This window comes from Pelodiscus sinensis, chromosome 30, assembly GCF_052426305.1.
Source record: "Pelodiscus sinensis isolate ZL-2025 chromosome 30, ASM5242630v1, whole genome shotgun sequence".
In the NCBI taxonomy this organism is placed as follows: Eukaryota; Metazoa; Chordata; order Testudines; family Trionychidae; genus Pelodiscus; species Pelodiscus sinensis.
In genome coordinates, this window is record NC_143081.1 from 6,138,600 (window position 1) to 6,156,905 (window position 18,306).

At 55.1% G+C, this 18,306-nt stretch overlaps 1 protein-coding gene across 1 annotated transcript in view; it reads left to right on the plus strand.

Annotated features, from left to right (window-relative positions):
* Positions 1-3,466: 3,466 nt before the first annotated feature.
* LOC149521059 (alpha-1B-glycoprotein-like) overlaps positions 3,467-18,306 on the plus strand; it is a 48,924-nt gene continuing 34,084 nt past the window's right edge. Inside the window, exons 1-4 of the mRNA XM_089774200.1 lie at positions 3,467-3,554; positions 3,687-3,725; positions 5,087-5,383; positions 7,859-8,155. Of these exons, the coding sequence (XP_089630326.1) occupies positions 3,467-3,554; positions 3,687-3,725; positions 5,087-5,383; positions 7,859-8,155 (721 nt within the window). The remainder of the gene's footprint in view (positions 3,555-3,686; positions 3,726-5,086; positions 5,384-7,858; positions 8,156-18,306) is intronic.

Here is an 18,306-nt window from a genome sequence, read left to right on the forward strand (position 1 = left end):
GGTTTTACTTTTGCTTTCTCCTCATCTCGCTCAGGGAGAATGTGAACCTGAGCTCCTGGGGCCGGTGTCAGTGGGAGAAACGTTCCAGCCCCTGCCACAGGCCAGATCCAGTCCCACTTCTCAGGCCTGCTCGATCCCAGTGTGTCTATGAGACACCCCTCAGCAGATTGTCTGTCACTGAGAGCACTTGTATTACTCGTGTTTGGGATCCACAGCATTGTGCAAAGTGATCATTTCCCCTTATTTATACTAGAATTTCCCAGAGGAAATACAGAGGTTGGGCCCACGTGCTAAGCCACAACTTCCACAGAACTGTCTGCACCTGGTCTCACAGGCAGTGTTAGTTTTCACCGGAAGTGGGACCCTCTTGGATGGGATCTATTCTAGCTACATTCACTGGTACGTAGCACACGGAAACCCCCTTCTGGGGAATCCAACTTTTTGGCTTGTGCTGTGACGGTGTCTGCTGCCCTGCGTGTCTGAGGAGCATGTTCTGCAGTGAAATCTGCTTCTCAAAGCCATTTCTCTTTTCACCCATCGTGTTTAATAGCACACAAGAGTCTTTCTTTGACCACAGGCTTCATCTGCTCACCAAAAGTCACAGCTTTACTGAGTTTCCTGCATTCGGTGCTATATTGCTCCATGATGTGATGGGTTTTTTTGTTTGTTTGGTTGGTTGGTTGGTTTTTTTGCACACCTGTAGAAATTTGTCTCTCTCAAAGGGCTCCTTTTTTTTTTACTTCCTATTTTCTTCAAGTTAGTCAGTTTTTGACTTCCTTCTTTCCCTTTCCTCACATGTAAAATTGTTATAAAGGTCTAAATCTTTTTGCCCCTAGGACATTTTGTCTCTTTTGTCCCTATGACTGCTACATTCAAATGAAATTTGTGGGGGATTTTTTTTCCTGTTCTCTACAGCATTGTCTGACAGTGGCATTTTTGGGGTTTTCCCTTTTCTTAATGTGTTCAGGCTATTTGTGCTCACAAACTACATGCATAAGTGTGATGGTTGGGAGCAGTACTACCTTTTCTAGACCTCCTAGGCATTCAGTTAATTAAATTGCCTGTAAAGTGTTAAATCAAGAGACGGGGGCATCCAGGAAGTTTTGGCAGGGAGCTAGGAGAGACAATGGAAAGAGAGTGAGAGATTTGAATAGAAAATTGTGCTCTTCTTGCTTTAGTTTTTTATGTGAGTTCAGAGCAGGAGCTGGGGGAGTGATGGAGTAAACCAGCATTTTTTTTAGCAACATACACGCCTAAGGAAAGATGAATCCTTGGAACAACAGATGTGACTAGAACAGGGAATGTTCAGTTAGACGCAACCATGTTATTTTTGTATTTTGTGGTGTGGTTCCACTCCTCTGTGCTTAGCCCATGTCCCTCCCCACTAACTCAAACTGAATTTCAGGGAAACAATTATATGTGGGTTTTTTTAATTGTCCTGTGACATCTAACTCCCAATGAGGCTTTACCAAATCTGTCTTCTTCATTTTATTAATAAAATCACCTTTTTAAGACTATGATCTGATTCCTGTGGCCTGGGAGGCAGGAGTTTCTTTGTGCACGTGTCCCAGACTGAAGGTCAGCTCTTAACAAACTACACTTTGCTTTCAAGCTTTCTCCCAAGCGTTCATTTCTGGCTCTGAAGGGGTTTTGCATTTGGGTGGAGACAGCGTAGCACCCAAAGTCAGGGAATCTGTGGCCTTGATGTGTTTTTTTAAACACAAGCCTATAGTGGCAGGGTATTTTCAGGTCTCTTGCAGGCCCGAACTTCTGCACTCAAAATGCCAGAGCAGGGAGCAGCCTGGACAACAAGCCTTTGCTCTTTTCAGTTTGCAGCTTCCTTTTTGCTTACAGACACAGGAGTTAACATCACAGTGATGTCAGTTCCTTTCATGTCACGATCTCTGGGTTCGTTAAACTACAAACAAGCACATAGAACAGAGGTTTTAACACAAGACACTAGAGAGCATCTGTAGTCATCTGCTGGACACAGCTAGCCTGGGTTTTCCACCGCAGCATCCAGGGCACATCTCTGAACTCCTTTATTCCCTTAGGAGGGAGCAACTCTACATTATAATCTTCCACAAACACATTCAATTACCCTCTCTGTGAAGATCGTGGCTTCTTGTAGGTCTTGGCGCTGGCAGTGGGTGGCTTCCTCATCAATGGCTTCATCTTCCTCATTGCCCACTGCTGCTTTAGATCCGGGGAACTGTCTAGTTTGATGAAGGGGCCCTTCATTCTGTGCCTGGGATTCTCCCCACAAGGTGACCCCTTTGGACTGCACCACTGGTCTCAGCCTGGAGGGGGAGACCGAGGGCTGAGAAACATCCACAGGGTCTGAAGGGGCTTTAGGAACCATGAACATTTCAGTGAGCAACTAAAATGCAGCCATGTCCTGGGACGGTTAGTAATTTTGCCGCTGTAGATGGAGCCTTCGAGGTGGGTCACACTAAGGCCTCTTCCTTGTGGGTAAAGCAAAAAGGCCAGTAAAATACATTCAAATCAACATAATTCTCAACTGCCCCCTGGGTTCCTCCTCCACCCAGGGCCCTGGAGGGTCGTCATGCAGGGTATTCACAGACCAATGGCTCCAAGGCCTTTCTCCCAAACTCAGCAGCGCTTCTCCTCTGTCTTCTGGGGGATCCCATCCACCATTCCTAGGGGGGGACTGAGGAGCCAAAACCCACACCCTAAGATCTACTCTCTCAGGTGCATCAGAGCTGCCTCCAGGGCACCTTCCTACTTTGGCTTTTCTCCCAGTCCTTCCCCCTGCCCACCCCAGGCTGTCCATGCAGCTTATCCTCTCCAGACCTTCCCTCCAGTGACCACAGAGACAGACAGGAGAGCATCTCCCCTCAGCCTCCACCCCATCTGGGCAGCCTCCCTTTCTGCTCACCCCACAGCCCTTCCCAGCCAGGCTCCATCTCCAGCTGGGCCTGGCCCAGCCTCCAGCTCCTGTTTCCCAGAGCGGGGTCAGTCCCATCACACAGGGTCAGCGTATGGGGACTGGAAACCCTCCCACACCCCATTATTCCCCTTCTGTGCCAAAGTTCCCTGCAGCCCAGCCAAACTTCTCAATGTTATTTTTAAACACACGGCAGGGCCCCTGCTGAATCTAGGCCTCGCTGGGGAGTTATCACAAGCTACCGTCACTGTGTTGCATCTCCTGCAGCCAATGGGGCCAGATCCCCACCTGGCATAAGCTCACGTAACTCAGCTGAGTTTCCTTTACCCCAGTTGCATGCCTGGCCCACACCCAGAGCTGTCAGTCACTAGGGGCTCCTAGTTTAGCTCCTCCCCCCCAGTATCAGCAGTAGGAAATCGGCAGCCGTCCCCCACACGCCCTGCGCTGCGAGCTCCGAATTCGGTCACACCGCCGAGCTGAGCAGTGACCACACCTGAGGCTGTGACTTCCCCTGCCTGCATCAGAGGCGAGGGTCCCATCCCCCCACCCCGTGCTCAGATGGGTCAAGTAGCTAAGCTGAGAACGCAGTTCCCTACCCAGAGCAACCGGCTCAGCATGGTGCTGCCTCTGCTCCTGCCTCTGCTGGGTAAGTGCCCCTCTCGGTCCCCAGCCCCTCTGTGTGTCTCTCTGGAGACTCCCCTTTCACTGCCCCACATCCCCCCTCTGCACCTCATCCCTGTCCCAGAGCTTTCACCCCCACTTTTCTCTTCTCTTGCAGCCTCTCTCCAGATTCTCCCCAGGCTGGTGTCCCCCACAGGTAACAATGTCCTATTTGTTTCTGGTACCAGCACTGGTCTCTGAGAGAGGGACTCACCCCCCACAATTCACAGCAAGGTGTTTGGAATTTCAAAGGAGGGGGGATCCCCGGGCACCCCAATGTCACTTCCCGGGGGATAATGCTGCTCTGTTCATAGACAGCTCATGTGATCCTGCCCAGCTCCAGGTCAGAGCTATGTTCATGGGTGTGGAAGAGTGACCCCAGCTAAGGCTGCTTTTGGGGTTCTTTTGGGAATCCCAGCCCAGTCCATAGGGTAGAATCTGTCCCCATCCCCATGGATGCTTCCCAGCTCACAGCCAACAGAGCTTCATAATTTCTCTTTCGTGACCTCTAGCCACTGCTGGGCTGGTCTGATGTTCAGCCGACAGGTTCCCCCCCCCTCTTCTGCCTCTGCCCCCAGATGGGGAATGCCCTGATGCAAATGAGGGTCTTGAGGTTGAGCTATTTGCACTCATATCCCTCCCCTTGTACCTCCCAGTCTGCACCCCACTTGCCCAATGCAGAATGTGGGGACCTTGGGGTGCAGCAGGTGCATGAACAACCCTCCCAGGCTCAGCCCTCCCCCGATCCCCTGTGATGGGAGAGTGGGGACCAGGGGTTACTGCTCCTCATGCCCATTGCCCCGGTGGAGAAGGTAAATTGTCTCCTGAGCTCCTGCCCCTGTTCCTGAATCTCACCTGGGCACAATGCAGGTCCTGCCCACCCTGCCATCTCCACTGTGCAGGGGACGGAGAAGCAGCAGTCTAGCAGGACTACAAGGGAACCAGAAATGGAGAATCGACTCCCCAATTCCATAGTAAAGTTATTGCACAACCCAGTCCCTGGGGGCCGAAGCTAAACAAGTTCTGGCTGGAATCAGGTTCCTGTTTGAACACTCGGGGAATTACCCACCGGGACACTCCCCAGGGGCTGAGCTGGATTCTCCTGCGCTGGCGAGTTCTGCATGACCCTGAATGTGTTAGCAGAGGATGTCGGGCTCCGCGAGCTCAGTGCTCACTTCTGGCTGGGAACAGCCACATGCCAGTGTTCACACTGGGTTAGATGAGAGGTTTTCCGACCGTGCCCACTGCCAAGCGCCCAAGAGGGAATGAGCAGAACAGGTTGTTCATAAAAGGGTCCATGCCCTGTCGCCCATTCCCAGGACAAGATCCCAGAGGGTGGGTGAGAGCGAGAGCTGGGCCATGGTGTATTTACCGGGGGGTATTTCCCAGTGTGGGAGCAGGTGCTAGGCAGTGAGATCAGGCTGGTTTGTGTTCATGTCTGTCCAGGGCTTGTCTCCTTCCCCTTCTCATTCTGCCCTGGACTCTCCCTGTGCCCTGACCCCTCTGCCTCTCTTCCAGCTCTCCTGCCAGCTCCTACGCTCTCTCGGTACCCCAGCTACACAGTGTATTTCCCAGGTGACCGGATTACACTCACATGCCTGGCTCCTTTGCTCACGGGGTATTCACAATACAGATTCTTCTATCAAAAAGTGCCCCGGGGACCTAGCACAGTCCTCAGCCCAAATACAGGGCCCCGGCTGGAGCTCACAGCTGGGAAGGGAAGCGTTGGGTTCTACACCTGTGCATACTGGAGTTGGGAATCCAATCGACAGATCTTCTCTGAGAACAGCAGCTCCGTCCCCATCACCGTGGCAGGTGAGACCCATATTTCCTGCTGTTTGGTGGGGGGTGTCTGGGAAGCTGGAACAGACCCCAAATGCCTCAGCTCCCCCCATGGCTCTCGTCATGGCCACTCCGAGTGTTTTGGGTGCTTTGTATTGAAATAGAGGGGCCAAGCTACTCTGCAAAGATGGGGCACTGCCGAGGTTCCCCCTTGATTGCTGTCGGGAGAGCGATTGATTTGAAGTGTGACCCAACCCCCTGCCAGGAGGAATACACCAGGATCCCTGCCCCGTCTATGTGTGTGTGGAAGTCTTGGTGTGTGTGTGGGACTTTCTACACCAGGGAGCCTTGCCCCTCGGGGGGAAGTTCCATAGGGTACAAACACTCCTATCACAGCAAAGACAGAGACCTCCCATCCTTCCCCACACTGTGCCCTGGGGAGCCCATCCCATCCAGGGGATCCCACACAGCAAGGCCCTGCCCCATGCTGGGTAACATGTGGGTGCTGGGCAGGGTCGAGTATCAGCGAGGTCCCGGGGTGCAGGGAGTGTCCCAAGGCAAAGTCTCACCCCCCTGCTCCGAAGTTCTTAGATACATTTGGCCTGGAAACCTCCCTACCCCGAAGACTGCCAGAGTCCCCTGCAGAGTGGGACCCGGGTTGTGTATTTCATGCTGAGCCCTGTTTCCCAGCCACCTCTGTGGCCCCATCCTTGTCCCTAGGCACCCCAGTTACCACCCCATGGAACCTCATCCCCTCACAGGCTGGGCTGCTCCAGGCCCACAATGCTGCAGGATTCCAGTGTGACAAGCCCTGCAGCTCCTGTTGCCTCACTCAGGGCCAGGGCAGGGCCCATGCCCGTCAGATGGGGCCAGGGTGTGGGGACAGGAAACCCCCCAACCCCATCAGTTACCATGTGCCCCAAGCTCCCTCTGACACTGCAGAACCGCAAATGGTTTCAGTCGGACCCAAGAGCCCAGCTGGAGCATGGGGATGAGTCCGAGTCTTTCCTATGAGGAAGCAACATCCCCAGATGCACAAGCCCCCTTCCCTGCCCATGCAGAGCTGTCCCCTCAGGTACCCAGCGGGGCAGGCTGGTCCCACTGGCTTCTCTGCTGCTCAGTGTTTAAATGGCCCAATGCAGATGCGGTTCCTGGGCACGGATCTGGGGCTGGCTGGGGTCTGTGTCCAGGATCCTTCCCTCCTTTGCCCTCTTCATAAATAGGAGCTGCTAAGGAGAGTCTGGCTTACCTGAAGAGTGAGGAAAAGGTGAAGTAACTGGGGATGCACCTAGGGAGGGGTCTGGGGGCCAATAAAAATGCAGAGAGGAATTTCAAACTGGGAGAGAGGTCTTTCTCTCTTTCTCTTTCTTCTCTTTGGCTATATCTAGACTGCAGGCTTCTTTCGAAAGAGGCTCTTTCGAAAGCATCTTTCGAAAGAGCCTCTTTCGAAAGAGAGCATCTAGACTGCATGGAGAAATTTCAAAAAAGCGGCTTGCTTTTTCGAAAGAAAGCATCCAGTGAGTCTGGATGCTCTCTTTTGAAGAAGCCCTATTTACATTGAAGAACGCCTTCTTTCGAAAGAGGAACTTTCAAAAGAAGGCGTTCTTCCTCGTGAAATGAGGTTTACCGCCATCGAAAGAAAAGCCGCGTTCTTTCGAATTAATTTCGAAAGAACGCGGCTTGAGTCTGGACGCAGGGGAAGTTTTTTCGAAAAAAGGCTACTTTTTTCGAAAAAACCCCTGAGTCTGGACACAGCCTTTGTTAGCAATCAGAACAGTTTCTCCCAGGTGTTGAGGGAGACGGGAGACGCATTCTCTCTCCAAGCATGGACTTCTTGAAATGTGTAAGTAGGGGAAAGTTTAGATAGTCCATCAGGGTCTATTGATTTCCTTGTTTGGGGGTTTGGAAATCATGTCTGAGCTGGCTAATTGTTTTCTCTTCTGTAACTAGGGATTACAGCCCAGGGATTTGCCCTGAGTCTATGTCACTTCATGGCTATTTATCACCTAGTCAGTTTGCTATGTTTGCAACAGTAGTTTTGTTTGGACAATAAAAGAGTTTTCCTTTTGTTTTGTTAGTTGATTGTTGTCTCCTGAAGTTTAAATGCCTAGTTACCAAGTAGAGTCCATTGTTCTCTGTGGATTCCCTCTCTTTGTTTTCCCAGCTCCAAGCAAAGCAGAAGGGCTTTACCTTAGGGAGGGGTTGCCCAAGTGATCTCTTGCCAGGAAAAGGGCTTATTTTATATTTTCTTTCAGTCACTTGGGTGGTGGCAGAGAATTTTAATTTTTTAGGCTCTCAGGGAAACTGAGGCCGGACAAATTGGTCTCTGGGAAGTTACAGAAGCAGATTCTTACAGAGTTTACTCTGTTAGCTGGTGCCCATCTCTGCACTTGACATGTCAGGTTGGGGAATTGAGCTGTGACAGCCCTTCACTGGCTCTTCCTCTGCCTCTGTGTCATCTGCCTCACGTGGGAATGGCCTTCTCCCTAACCCCCTTCCCTTTTCCAGATCCTCTCCCGGCTCCCCACCTCACCGTGTCTCCCCAGCAGCCTGTCTACATCACTGGAGAAGCTGTGACCTTGACGTGCTCAGCTGCCATCATGTCCAGGATCCGGTTTTTCAAGGACAGCCAGGAAATCCACTCCCAGGAACTCCCCTCACCTTGGAACAGTTACAACCACTCGCTTACACTGCCAGGGGTGTCTGGGTCGCAGGCCGGAGCGTACAGCTGTGCTTATTGGAAGGCAGAGCATGGGCGAAAGATGCCATCAGAGAGGAGCCGACTCATCTTTATCGCAGTGACTGGTGAGTCCCTGGACCCTGCTCTGTGCTGACGTGTGGCAGGATATTGGCTCAGCTCTGGACAGGGCCTCCAGTGAGTCACTTTCCATCCCCCTTGTTGGTCAGGGTCATTCCCTGGGCCTCTTGTCTCTCTAGTGGATTCTCAGGGGCAGGCTGCTAATTTCTGCATCAGAGGCTCCAGCCACAAAATCTGTCAGTTATGGGGAGCGACCAGCTCTGTCATCCTGGCTGCCCTGGCACCCTGCTCTGCCCCTGCATGTGCAGGTTCATTCATAGTTATAATCAGGAGCTGGGTCAGTTTAGAGCCTCGTCTCTGGTCCCCTTCTCAGCATCAGTGTGCCAGGGGCCATGGGAGGGGAGGGGGAGTTGTGACCCTGAGGTGTTCAAAAAGCACCAACCAATTCCAATGCTTCCATACTGGCAGGGATTTGGTCTCTAACGACGCCCGTGGTCCCCGGGGAGTGACCAGTGATTCCCACCCCTGCTGTGCCCTGGCTAACCCAGGCCAGTTGGTGGATCCCACCCAAAGGACCTGCCTCTTGCTGGGTAACCTGGCTGCCCAACGGACACAGACCTGCACATCCAACATGGCTCCCTCACAGCCCTCCCCTCTGGCACAGTAGGTTCCCAGCAGAACCACCCAGCTCTCAGACTGTGGGAGCCCCCAATGCGCTGAGCCCCCAGATGTGGTGCCAGGAATGGAGGGCTCACGTTCTGCTGGCTCTGGCCATATTCAAACCCACCTTCCAGCCCCACACTGGATCTGAAGGAAGCCACCCCTCCCCCAGCTGAGTTCTCCCTAATGTCTGTGGGCAGCCCCTCGGGATCCCCTCACAAACACGACTCTCTGGAGACAGCCCTGGTCAGCTCAGAACACACTGAATGTTGGGAACCAGCTGCACTTCCCCTTTGCCTGCTCGTGTTGATCCCTCCCCATTGCTTCCCCCACAGATCCCCCTCCCCAGCCGGTTCTGAGCATGGATCCTCCATTGGGAGCAGCGAGCAAATGGTTCCCCCTGCTCCTCACCTGTGCAGCCACCAGGGCTGCCCTTGAGCGGAGGTTTCATTTCTACAAGGATGGAACCGAAATCATCCCCGGGGACCTGGAGTCTGAAATCAGCACCTCAGAGCCCAGCACCAGCTCTGTGAACGTCTCTGTGCTCAGCATCCCACGGGCTGGTCCCAACATCTCCGGGGAATTCGCCTGTGGGTACGAGGAGAACATGAATGGGAGGTGGCTCCTGTCCCCCAGGAGCCAGGCTGTGACCATCACTGTGAGAGGTGAGAATTCCCTGATTTCTTAATCCAGCTCCCTGTGCTGCTCCCGTGGGAGGGGAACCATCCCTGGCTGCTGTCCTGGGAAAGGGAGGTCGGATGAGGTGACAGATGCCACATGGAGATTGAAAACAAAGGAGAGATGAAAGTCCCCCTCTCTCCACACTCCTGCCCTTTCCGTCTGATACTTCAATGGACTGAACCATCCTATTATATGAGCTCCTCACAGAGCTATTCATGGATCCAGCCCTCTGTGCCCATTATAGAGATGACATATAGAGGGAGAAGGGATGAGGTGACAGATGCCACATGGGGAATAAAAACAAAGTGGAGATGAAACTCCCTCCCCCCCCACCAATGCCCTTTCTGTCTGATGCTTCAATGGGCCCAACCATCCCACTAAGTACAGGTGGGGATGGGAGGCAAAGAGAGGGTCCATCCCACAGCGGGTGCCGCAGCAGGGATTTGAGTCCTCATGGCCAATGCCCAAGGCCTGCCCCATAGCCATGGGAGCACCCGCTTTGGAGTGAGGAGCAGGCTGGCACATAGAGAACATGCCAGAGACATGGTGAAGGCTTGTCACAGCCAATGTTTCAAAAGGGTGGATTCCTGCATGGATCCCAGCAGGCTGGGGACGGAGTGGATGGCCCCATCACCCCCCCCCCCCCATGCTTTTCCATCTTTTACACTTCAATGGCCAAGTCCCTCAGCACCTCCCTGTGTCCTTAATGGATTGAGCCGTCCCCCATTCCCATTTGAGGAAGGAGAAAGGAGAAAGCATGTTCCACAGGAGACTGTGCTACAACAGGGAATTGAACCCCCATTGCCAATCCCCTGGGACAGCACCATAACGACTGGACCTTCCTTCTCCTGTCTGGGAAAGGCTGGTACAGACAGAAGGTGCCATGAAGAATACCAGTGTAGGGGTGTCACAGAAATTATTTTGAAAGGACGTGTCCCTGTGTGACGTAGTGGGGGTACCTGGCTGGTTTCTATGCTGCTGGCTCTGGGGTAACCCCCACTGGCTGTCGTGGGGACCACGACCCAGCAAAACAGGATGAGTCACTATGCAAACCAGTGGCCAGACACCCCCCATGGAGAGGAACAAAGGAAGGTGGATGCTGCCTTGGCTGGGGGGCAGGGCTGGAAGTGGGGGAGTTGGTTGCTGGCTGTCGGAGGGCATGGAGGAGAGCCTAGGGGAAGGGGCTGGAGTTTAGGGGCCCAGTCTCCCCCATCTCAAGGGGGCCTGAGGCATCCTAGCCCAGTTCCTGTAACCAGATTACATCTGTGCTGTGCTGTATCCTGGAGAGGCAATAAACCACCCTCAATTCCACTGGCTGGTGCAGTCTGTTTGTGCCATTTCGGGGTGCAGGAGACGGGGAACCCCCAACGCGCCGTCACACTGGTGTCAGAAGTGGGATGCACTGCACCCCGTGGATGGAGCTTCCAGCGGTGAGCGACAAGGCGCTGTAGAAGCAAGAGCCCTGGAGCCAGGCGTGCTGGAGACAGAGCGAAGCGGTTCCTGGGAATCGTGGGGCGCTGCAGCACTAGACTGGTGAGTCTGCACCGAGGGGCCCAGCGGGCAGATGGCCTACGCCCGACTCTTGAAGGCAGAGCTGGTGGGGCTGTGCAGAGAGAGGGGCTTGCCTGTGCAGAAAGCAACCAAGGCCCAGCTGATTGCCCAGCTGAAAGATAATGACCAGCCACAGGGCCAGGATCTTGTCCCCAGGGGAAGCAGCCAGACCCCCCCTGAGAGTGTGTCAGGCTCAGAGAGGGGGAGGAGCGCTGGAACCCAACGGAGAGATGAAACAGCGTCTCCCGGGAGGCCTGCAAGCCGTAGCCCATCTAGGGCAGGGGCCAGCCCAGCGGAGCTGTGGCGGCTGGAGATCCAGCTGCGGATCAGGGAATTGGAAGTAGAGGACCGAGAGAGGGAGCGCCAGGACCGAGAGAGGGAGCGCCAAGATCGAGAGAGGCAGCGGCAGCATGAGCTGGCCATGGCAGAGCGGAGAACCGGCGGGGCACCGGCTGCGCCAAGTGCGGATGGGCCCCAGGGTCCTGGGACTGCCAGACGCTTGGAGAGGCTCGTGGTGGCCCAATTGAAGGACATGGGCGACCTAGACAGGTTCCTCAGCTCCTTTGAGAGGGCCTGTGGACTGCAACGGGTCCCCCCAGCTGACTGGCTGCAGGAGCTCATCCCCGCACTGAACCAGGAGGCGGCCGGAGTGCTCAGTCAGCTGGAGGACCTACAGCCAGGGGATTACAACCGAGTCAAGGAGGCCCTGCTGCACAAGTTCGGGCTGACCCCCGAGATGTACAGGAAGAAGTTCCGGGGGGTACAGAAAGGGCCACGGGAGACCTATGTGGACCTGGCCTCCCGCCTGGCGCAATACTGCCGCAAGTGGGTGTCTGGAGTCGGAGCCCAGACCGCAGAGGAGCTGCTCAAGCTGGTCATGATGGAGCAGTTCTATGAAGCGTGCCCACCCAAACTGAGGCTGTGGCTCAAGGACCGGAGACCAGAGAACCCCCAGGAGGCCGGGAGACTGGCGGATGAGTTCACGGAGAGCCGGTCCGGGTGTGAACGGGAGTCCCGCAGAGAGAGGGAACCGCGCAGAGACCGGATCTCGGCTGAGCGACGGAGGGAGTCAACTACGGGGCGAGACCAAGGAACAGGTCATCTGTGCCCCAGAGAACCAGCCAGGGCCGGGACAGAGACAGCCCAAAGCCTAACTTGCCATCGCTGTGGGCAAAAAGGCCACAAGAGGGCTCAGTGCACCAGGTCCCAGGACCGGGGACTTTCCAGGGTTAACTGGCTGGGGCGGGAGGAAGGGCAGGCTGCCCCAGAGGCAGGGGCTGGCAGGCAAACCTCAGCTCAGAGAGAGGGGAAGGATGCTCTGTGCACCTCCCCTGGGAGGTCTGATTCTCAGGAGGCGGATTTCTCCGTGTACCGGGTGGGGGCAGGACGGCCCCTGCGGAGCGAGTGCCTCATACCCCTGGAGGTGGATGGTAGGAAGGTGACGGGCTTCTGGGACACGGGGGCGGAGGTGACTCTGGCCCGATCCGACATAGTGGCCCCGGAGCGGATACTACCCCACGCGCAGCTGACCCTGAAGGGCATAGATGGGTCCCCGTTTAAGGTGCCTGTAGCCCGGGTGCATCTGAAATGGGGGGCGAAGGAAGGCCTCAAGGAAGTGGGGGTGCACCCGCACTTGCCCACCGAGGTGCTGATGGGGAATGACCTGGAGGAGTGGCCCCATGAATCCCAGCGGGCTCTAGTCACTACCTGGAGCCAGAGCCAGCGGGGGGCTGACAACGTGGGTCCAGGGAAGGACTCCTGGCAGCATCCTCAGGGTCCCATCCCAGTGGACACGGGGTCCAGCCAGGCTGGGACTCCGGACCTAGGCAGAGGTGGGGGACAGGTCCCGATCCCTGCCTCAGCAGCTGAATTCCAGGCTGAGGTGCAGGCAGACCCCTCCTTGCAGAGGCTGAGGGACCAGGCTGGCCTCCATGCAGCTCAGCCCCGGGGGAGAGGTGGCCAGGAGAGATTCCTGCGGGAGCGTGGGCTCCTGTTCCGTGAGTGGCTCCCCCCCAGAAAGGCGAGGGCATGGAGGGTAGAGCGGCAGCTGGTCGTCCCCCGAAAGTATCGCCTCAAGCTGCTGTATTTGGCCCACGACGTCCCCGTTGGGGGCCACCGGGGGATCCGGAGCACCCGGCTGAGGCTGCTCCAGCACTTCTATTGGCCGGGAATCTTTACAGCCGTGCAGCGGTACTGCCGGTCCTGTGACTCCTGCCAGAGGGGCGGGAAGGCCCAAGACAGGAGGAAAGCGGCTTGGGGGTCTCTACCCCAGATAGACCCTCTGGGCTTGCTGAGAGAGTTATGGGAGGGGAAGTCCTCCCTGGATGGAGCATCAGGGGTGGAAGCCGCCCTGGCTGTCCAGAGAAGGCTCGCTGGGCTCATGGCCCCGGCCCGAGAGACCCTGGCCAGAGATCAAGGCCAGCGGAAGGGTGGGTGTGACCCCCGAGGACAGGCCTGCGCCAGTCGCCCTGGAGCGGGGCGGCGAGTGGACAGAGGGAAGCCAATTCATGTGGGGCCTCGCCACGGCCGGCCTGAGTCAAGGGGAGCACCCATGTCCCCGGGGCGGGTTCCCACGCAGAGGACCCGAACTTCCCTAGGTCACGAGCGGAGTGACCCTGCTCAGTTCGCTCTCGGAGGGGGGAGAACTGTGACGTAGTGGGGGTACCTGGCTGGTTTCTATGCTGCTGGCTCTGGGGTAACCCCCACTGGCTGTCGTGGGGACCACGACCCAGCAAAACAGGATGAGTCACTATGCAAACCAGTGGCCAGACACCCCCCATGGAGAGGAACAAAGGAAGGTGGATGCTGCCTTGGCTGGGGGGCAGGGCTGGAAGTGGGGGAGTTGGTTGCTGGCTGTCGGAGGGCATGGAGGAGAGCCTAGGGGAAGGGGCTGGAGTTTAGGGGCCCAGTCTCCCCCATCTCAAGGGGGCCTGAGGCATCCTAGCCCAGTTCCTGTAACCAGATTACATCTGTGCTGTGCTGTATCCTGGAGAGGCAATAAACCACCCTCAATTCCACTGGCTGGTGCAGTCTGTTTGTGCCATTTCGGGGTGCAGGAGACGGGGAACCCCCAACGCGCCGTCACACCCTGCATCCCCAGAAATGCCCCAGTGCCAGGTGAGGCAGCCCGTGGCTTGCTGGCTTCAGCCTAGATAAATTCCCCTTCTCACCCAGCACCTTTCCCAGTGGAGCAACTAGCACCCAGGCCCCAATGGCCGACCATGGACAGGGCAGGGTACAGGGCAGGCAGAGAAGAGAGAAACAGACACTCTTGTGGGGCGAATGAGAGTCAGTGTCCACCACCCTGGGAGAAGGGCAGTGGGTGGGTTTCAAATCCCCACTTCGGGCTGCTGAGATTCTGGGGGAGGGGGTGCTAGAAACACAGACACATGGACACCATGTGCATCCCATCAGAAGTGACAGTCACCAGCTGGTTCCACTCTGGATACTCTCTCTACAGCTCTCAGCTTCCTCTGGCTCCGGGAGCTGGCCGTGGGCGGCTCCTTCTTCCTCATCAATGGCCTCATCTTCCTCGTCTCCTGCTACTGCTCCTAGATCCATGTGCCTGGCTTGTTCTGCGCAGGGGCCCTTCCTTCTGTGCCTGGGATTCTCCCCACAAGGAAACCCCTTTGGGCTGCACTTGCTCCCAGTGAATTCCAGCCTGGAGGGGGAGATGCTGGTTGGAAGCCCTGGAGCGAGAGCTGAGAAACTTCCACAGGATCTGAAAGGGATTCAGCACCAGCAATGCTTCTAGAATCAACCAAAATGCAGCTGAGTCTGGAGTAGGGCATGGCCGCGTATTCATCGGGATATGACCCTTGTGCACAGAGTCTGCTTGCACAGTGTGAACTCGTGCACCCCTGTATTCACACCCTACACACCGACACAACGCTGTGTGCACCCTCTGCCTCGTGAGGTGTCATGGGCCATGCCCCCGGCACTGGTCAATGACATTACTGTGCAGTACAGGAGTCAGTGCCACAGGTGGAGATACAGCTGCCCTCTGCGAGTTTGTTTTAATGTCTGTATTGGAACAAAAGGGAAGTAGGGCTGCCCAGGGTTCAAACACCAATAACACAGGGTTTGAGAGTCCCTCCTCCCCCAAAATGATCCTATTGATCTAACTATGCATCACTCCCAGACACTTTGGACAACATACCTCCTGGAACCAATGCATTTTAGTGTCACACCCCGCTGGGTCTGTGCTTCTCACGTTGGTGCGTGTATTATTCCCATTTGGGAGGTTGGAGCTGTGCGCTATGGGATTGTCTCTGGTTTTAAACTGGCAAATGGGAGCCAGCAATGGTTCTCCTCTGGCACCCCTAATGGCTGAGTGATCAAGTAAATGGCTTGTAAAAAGCTCTCAGAGGGGTCGCCGTGTGGGTCTGTAACTTCAGAAACAAGGCCTGGCCCTGCAGCACCTTAGGATACGTCTGCACTGCTTGCACAGTGTGCCAAGTCCCTCAGCACACTGGAGACGACCAAAGTAGTTAATGAAGCGGGGATTTAAATATCCTGCACTTCATTAACATGATCTCGCCAGCGCGCTAGTTCGAACCACAGCTATTCGAAGCAGGAAGTACGTGCCGGGATGCATTAGTTCGGACTAAAGCCCTTAGTCCGAACTAATGTTACTCCTCAAAAAATGAGGACTGAACAGACATCTCTGTGCCATAGTGGGGGGTACCTTCCTGGTTGCCATGCTGGGCAGTGGGTTGTGAGTGACCTCCACTGGCTGCTGGCTGCAGCACAGCCCAGCAGGGCAGGGGATGAGTCATTTTGCAAGGGGGCTTCGAACCTGTGTGACCAGTTATCTCCCAGGGAGCGGAACAATGGGAAGAAGGGGAGTGGAGCCCTGGCTGGAGGCAGGGCTCGAAGTGAGGGAGTTAGGTTCTGGCTGGTCTCATGGAGGAAGCAGCCTAGGCAATGGGCTGGGATTTAGGGGCCCAGACTTCCCCATCTCAAGGGGGGCTGAGGCATCCTAGGCCTGCCCTGGAACCAGATTACATCCGTGCTGTGCTGTATCCTGGAGAAGCAATAAACTCCCTCTATTCTACTGGCTGGTGGAGTCTGTCCGTGCTATTACGGGGGTGCAGGAGACGGGAAAACCCCAACGCACCGTCATACCTGCCTTCATGCCTACACTTTCCTCACACTTAAAATTGTTATTAATGTCCAAAGCATTTCATCCCATGACATTTTCTCTCCTCTGTGTCTGAAACTGCTAAATTCAGTTCAAATTGGTGTAGGATTTTCTCTCAGTTCTTTGCAACACTGTCTGTTCCACTTATTATGCTCCCATATTTCAGTGTTTGCTCTGAATGTGTAAACACCCGCGCACTCTGGAGAGAAGCATGATTAAGTGTGAACTACGGGTTTGACACCACAGAGGCTATTTCCTGCCCAGAAGAAGGCCCCCAGACATCAGAGAAACAATTGTGAAACCAAAGAGGAGAAAACACACTGTGGATTGCTCCCCCCTAACCCATGAACTGGAGACGGCAGAAATGCATGTGAACGTGTCACCTCTTCTTCATCTCTGGGGAGGAGGGAATAAAAATAAGATAATTAACCATGCCCAGGAACCACCAGACACCTTTCCTGAAGTGGGACCCTGGCAACATCTCGGGGGGGGGAAATCTTTTTTTCCCCAGGTTTTCCACCTTCTTTGGAAATCACGCCCCTGACCAAAGTCAGTTCTGTCACCCCGAACACACCTTTCTCCTCAGTTTGTTTCAGGTTTGCAGCTCTAGCTGCATCCAGGACTTCTTGAAGTTTGGGATCAAGCTCCACTTTCCCTGAGCCCCAGATGATGGTGTCACCCATGGACGTGTCCGCCCCATTTCCATGTGTTGCTCGCCTGGTTCTCAAGCTCTGCCTGAGGGAAAGCCCAAGAGACGGTGTTTTCTAAACAAGGGGTTACATGTGCATAGTCTTGAGCTCTCTCCAGTTAATTTCAGCTGCCTGCATCCTGAGGACGGATCCAAGGTGCTGAGCTTTGGGGCATTTGCTGGGATCTCTTCCCTGGGTGGTGGCTTCCAATGTTCTCTTTTGAGAGACATGGGGAGGTTCATGTGTCTGGCTGTTGCTTTTCTCCGTGTGGACAAGGGAGCTCACCCCTTCCATTGGATCCTCACCACCTTGCCTGACTTGCCTTGCTCCATCCTCGCAGGCTCAGCCCAGAATGTATCACAGAGAGCAAACGGCACTTTCCCCAGTGATAGACACTGGTTTATCCAAATTGTATAGTCACCCGGAACACAGCCCAGCATCTTGAACAGGGGATGATGTTCCCGAGTGAGAGCCTCGGAGAGCTCCAAGTGATCTTGTAGGGAGAGCACCTGCTCTCCTGATTGAGTTTCTCACAAGCAGCCGCGAATGGGAGCCAACACACAGGGATTTTTAAGGCTGATGCCCCACCCCCACACTGCTGTGTTTGTTCCGCAATAACCACGTCCCTGTGTTTGCCTGGGGCACCTTTAGGTTTTACTTTCACTTTCTTTTCATCTGACTCAGGCATATTGTGAACCTGAGCTCCTGGGTCCACTGTCAATTACCTGAGTGCGCATCTCTCACCCCTGTTCTATTGTATAGCCATGAGCCAGCCCCACGGCCACAACCCTGACAACTCACCCCAACAACCCCAGGAGGAGTTGGGCCAGAGAGCAGAGTTCTTGCTTGGGAGAAGGGGAAACTCAGATTCTCTGCTCTGAGAATTGGCTGTGGTGAGGGTCAAGGTTAAGGAAGGAGTAAAATAATGTAAAACATTCAGGAATCTTCATGGGTCTACACTGCAGAAATACACACATCTACACACACACACAGAGACAGTTTTATCTGTTTTCACCCGGTGCCCTGGTGGAAGCCGCAGACTCACACACGTACTGGAATCAACAGGCACAAAGCTGAGTTTGGTTTCTGCTCTCTCAGGGTCACACACTGGTGGAGTCATTCCCTCTTGCTGCTCCCCACTTCAGCTCCATTCTCCTCTGGTTCTGTTTTAGTTCCAAAGCCTCTGACAAGCCCTGAGGGATCTGCGCCCAGGGAACACGCCAGAAACACGAATCCCGGTCGTCACAAAAAGCGACCCAAAGCCCCGGGTGCTGGAGTGGAGCAGGCGGAACAGGTAACGGGGCTGGATTGAGAGAGTCAAATCCCCGATGCAGTTCAGCTGCCTTGAAACTGCCCAGCTGGATGTTTGTACCCAGTCAAGAGATGCAGCTTCCTGTCGGGGCGGGGCAGGCAGAGAACAGTCCCCAAGGGAAGCTGCCCGGGGTTTGTTCAGGCAGGAGAAAGGGCTGAGATT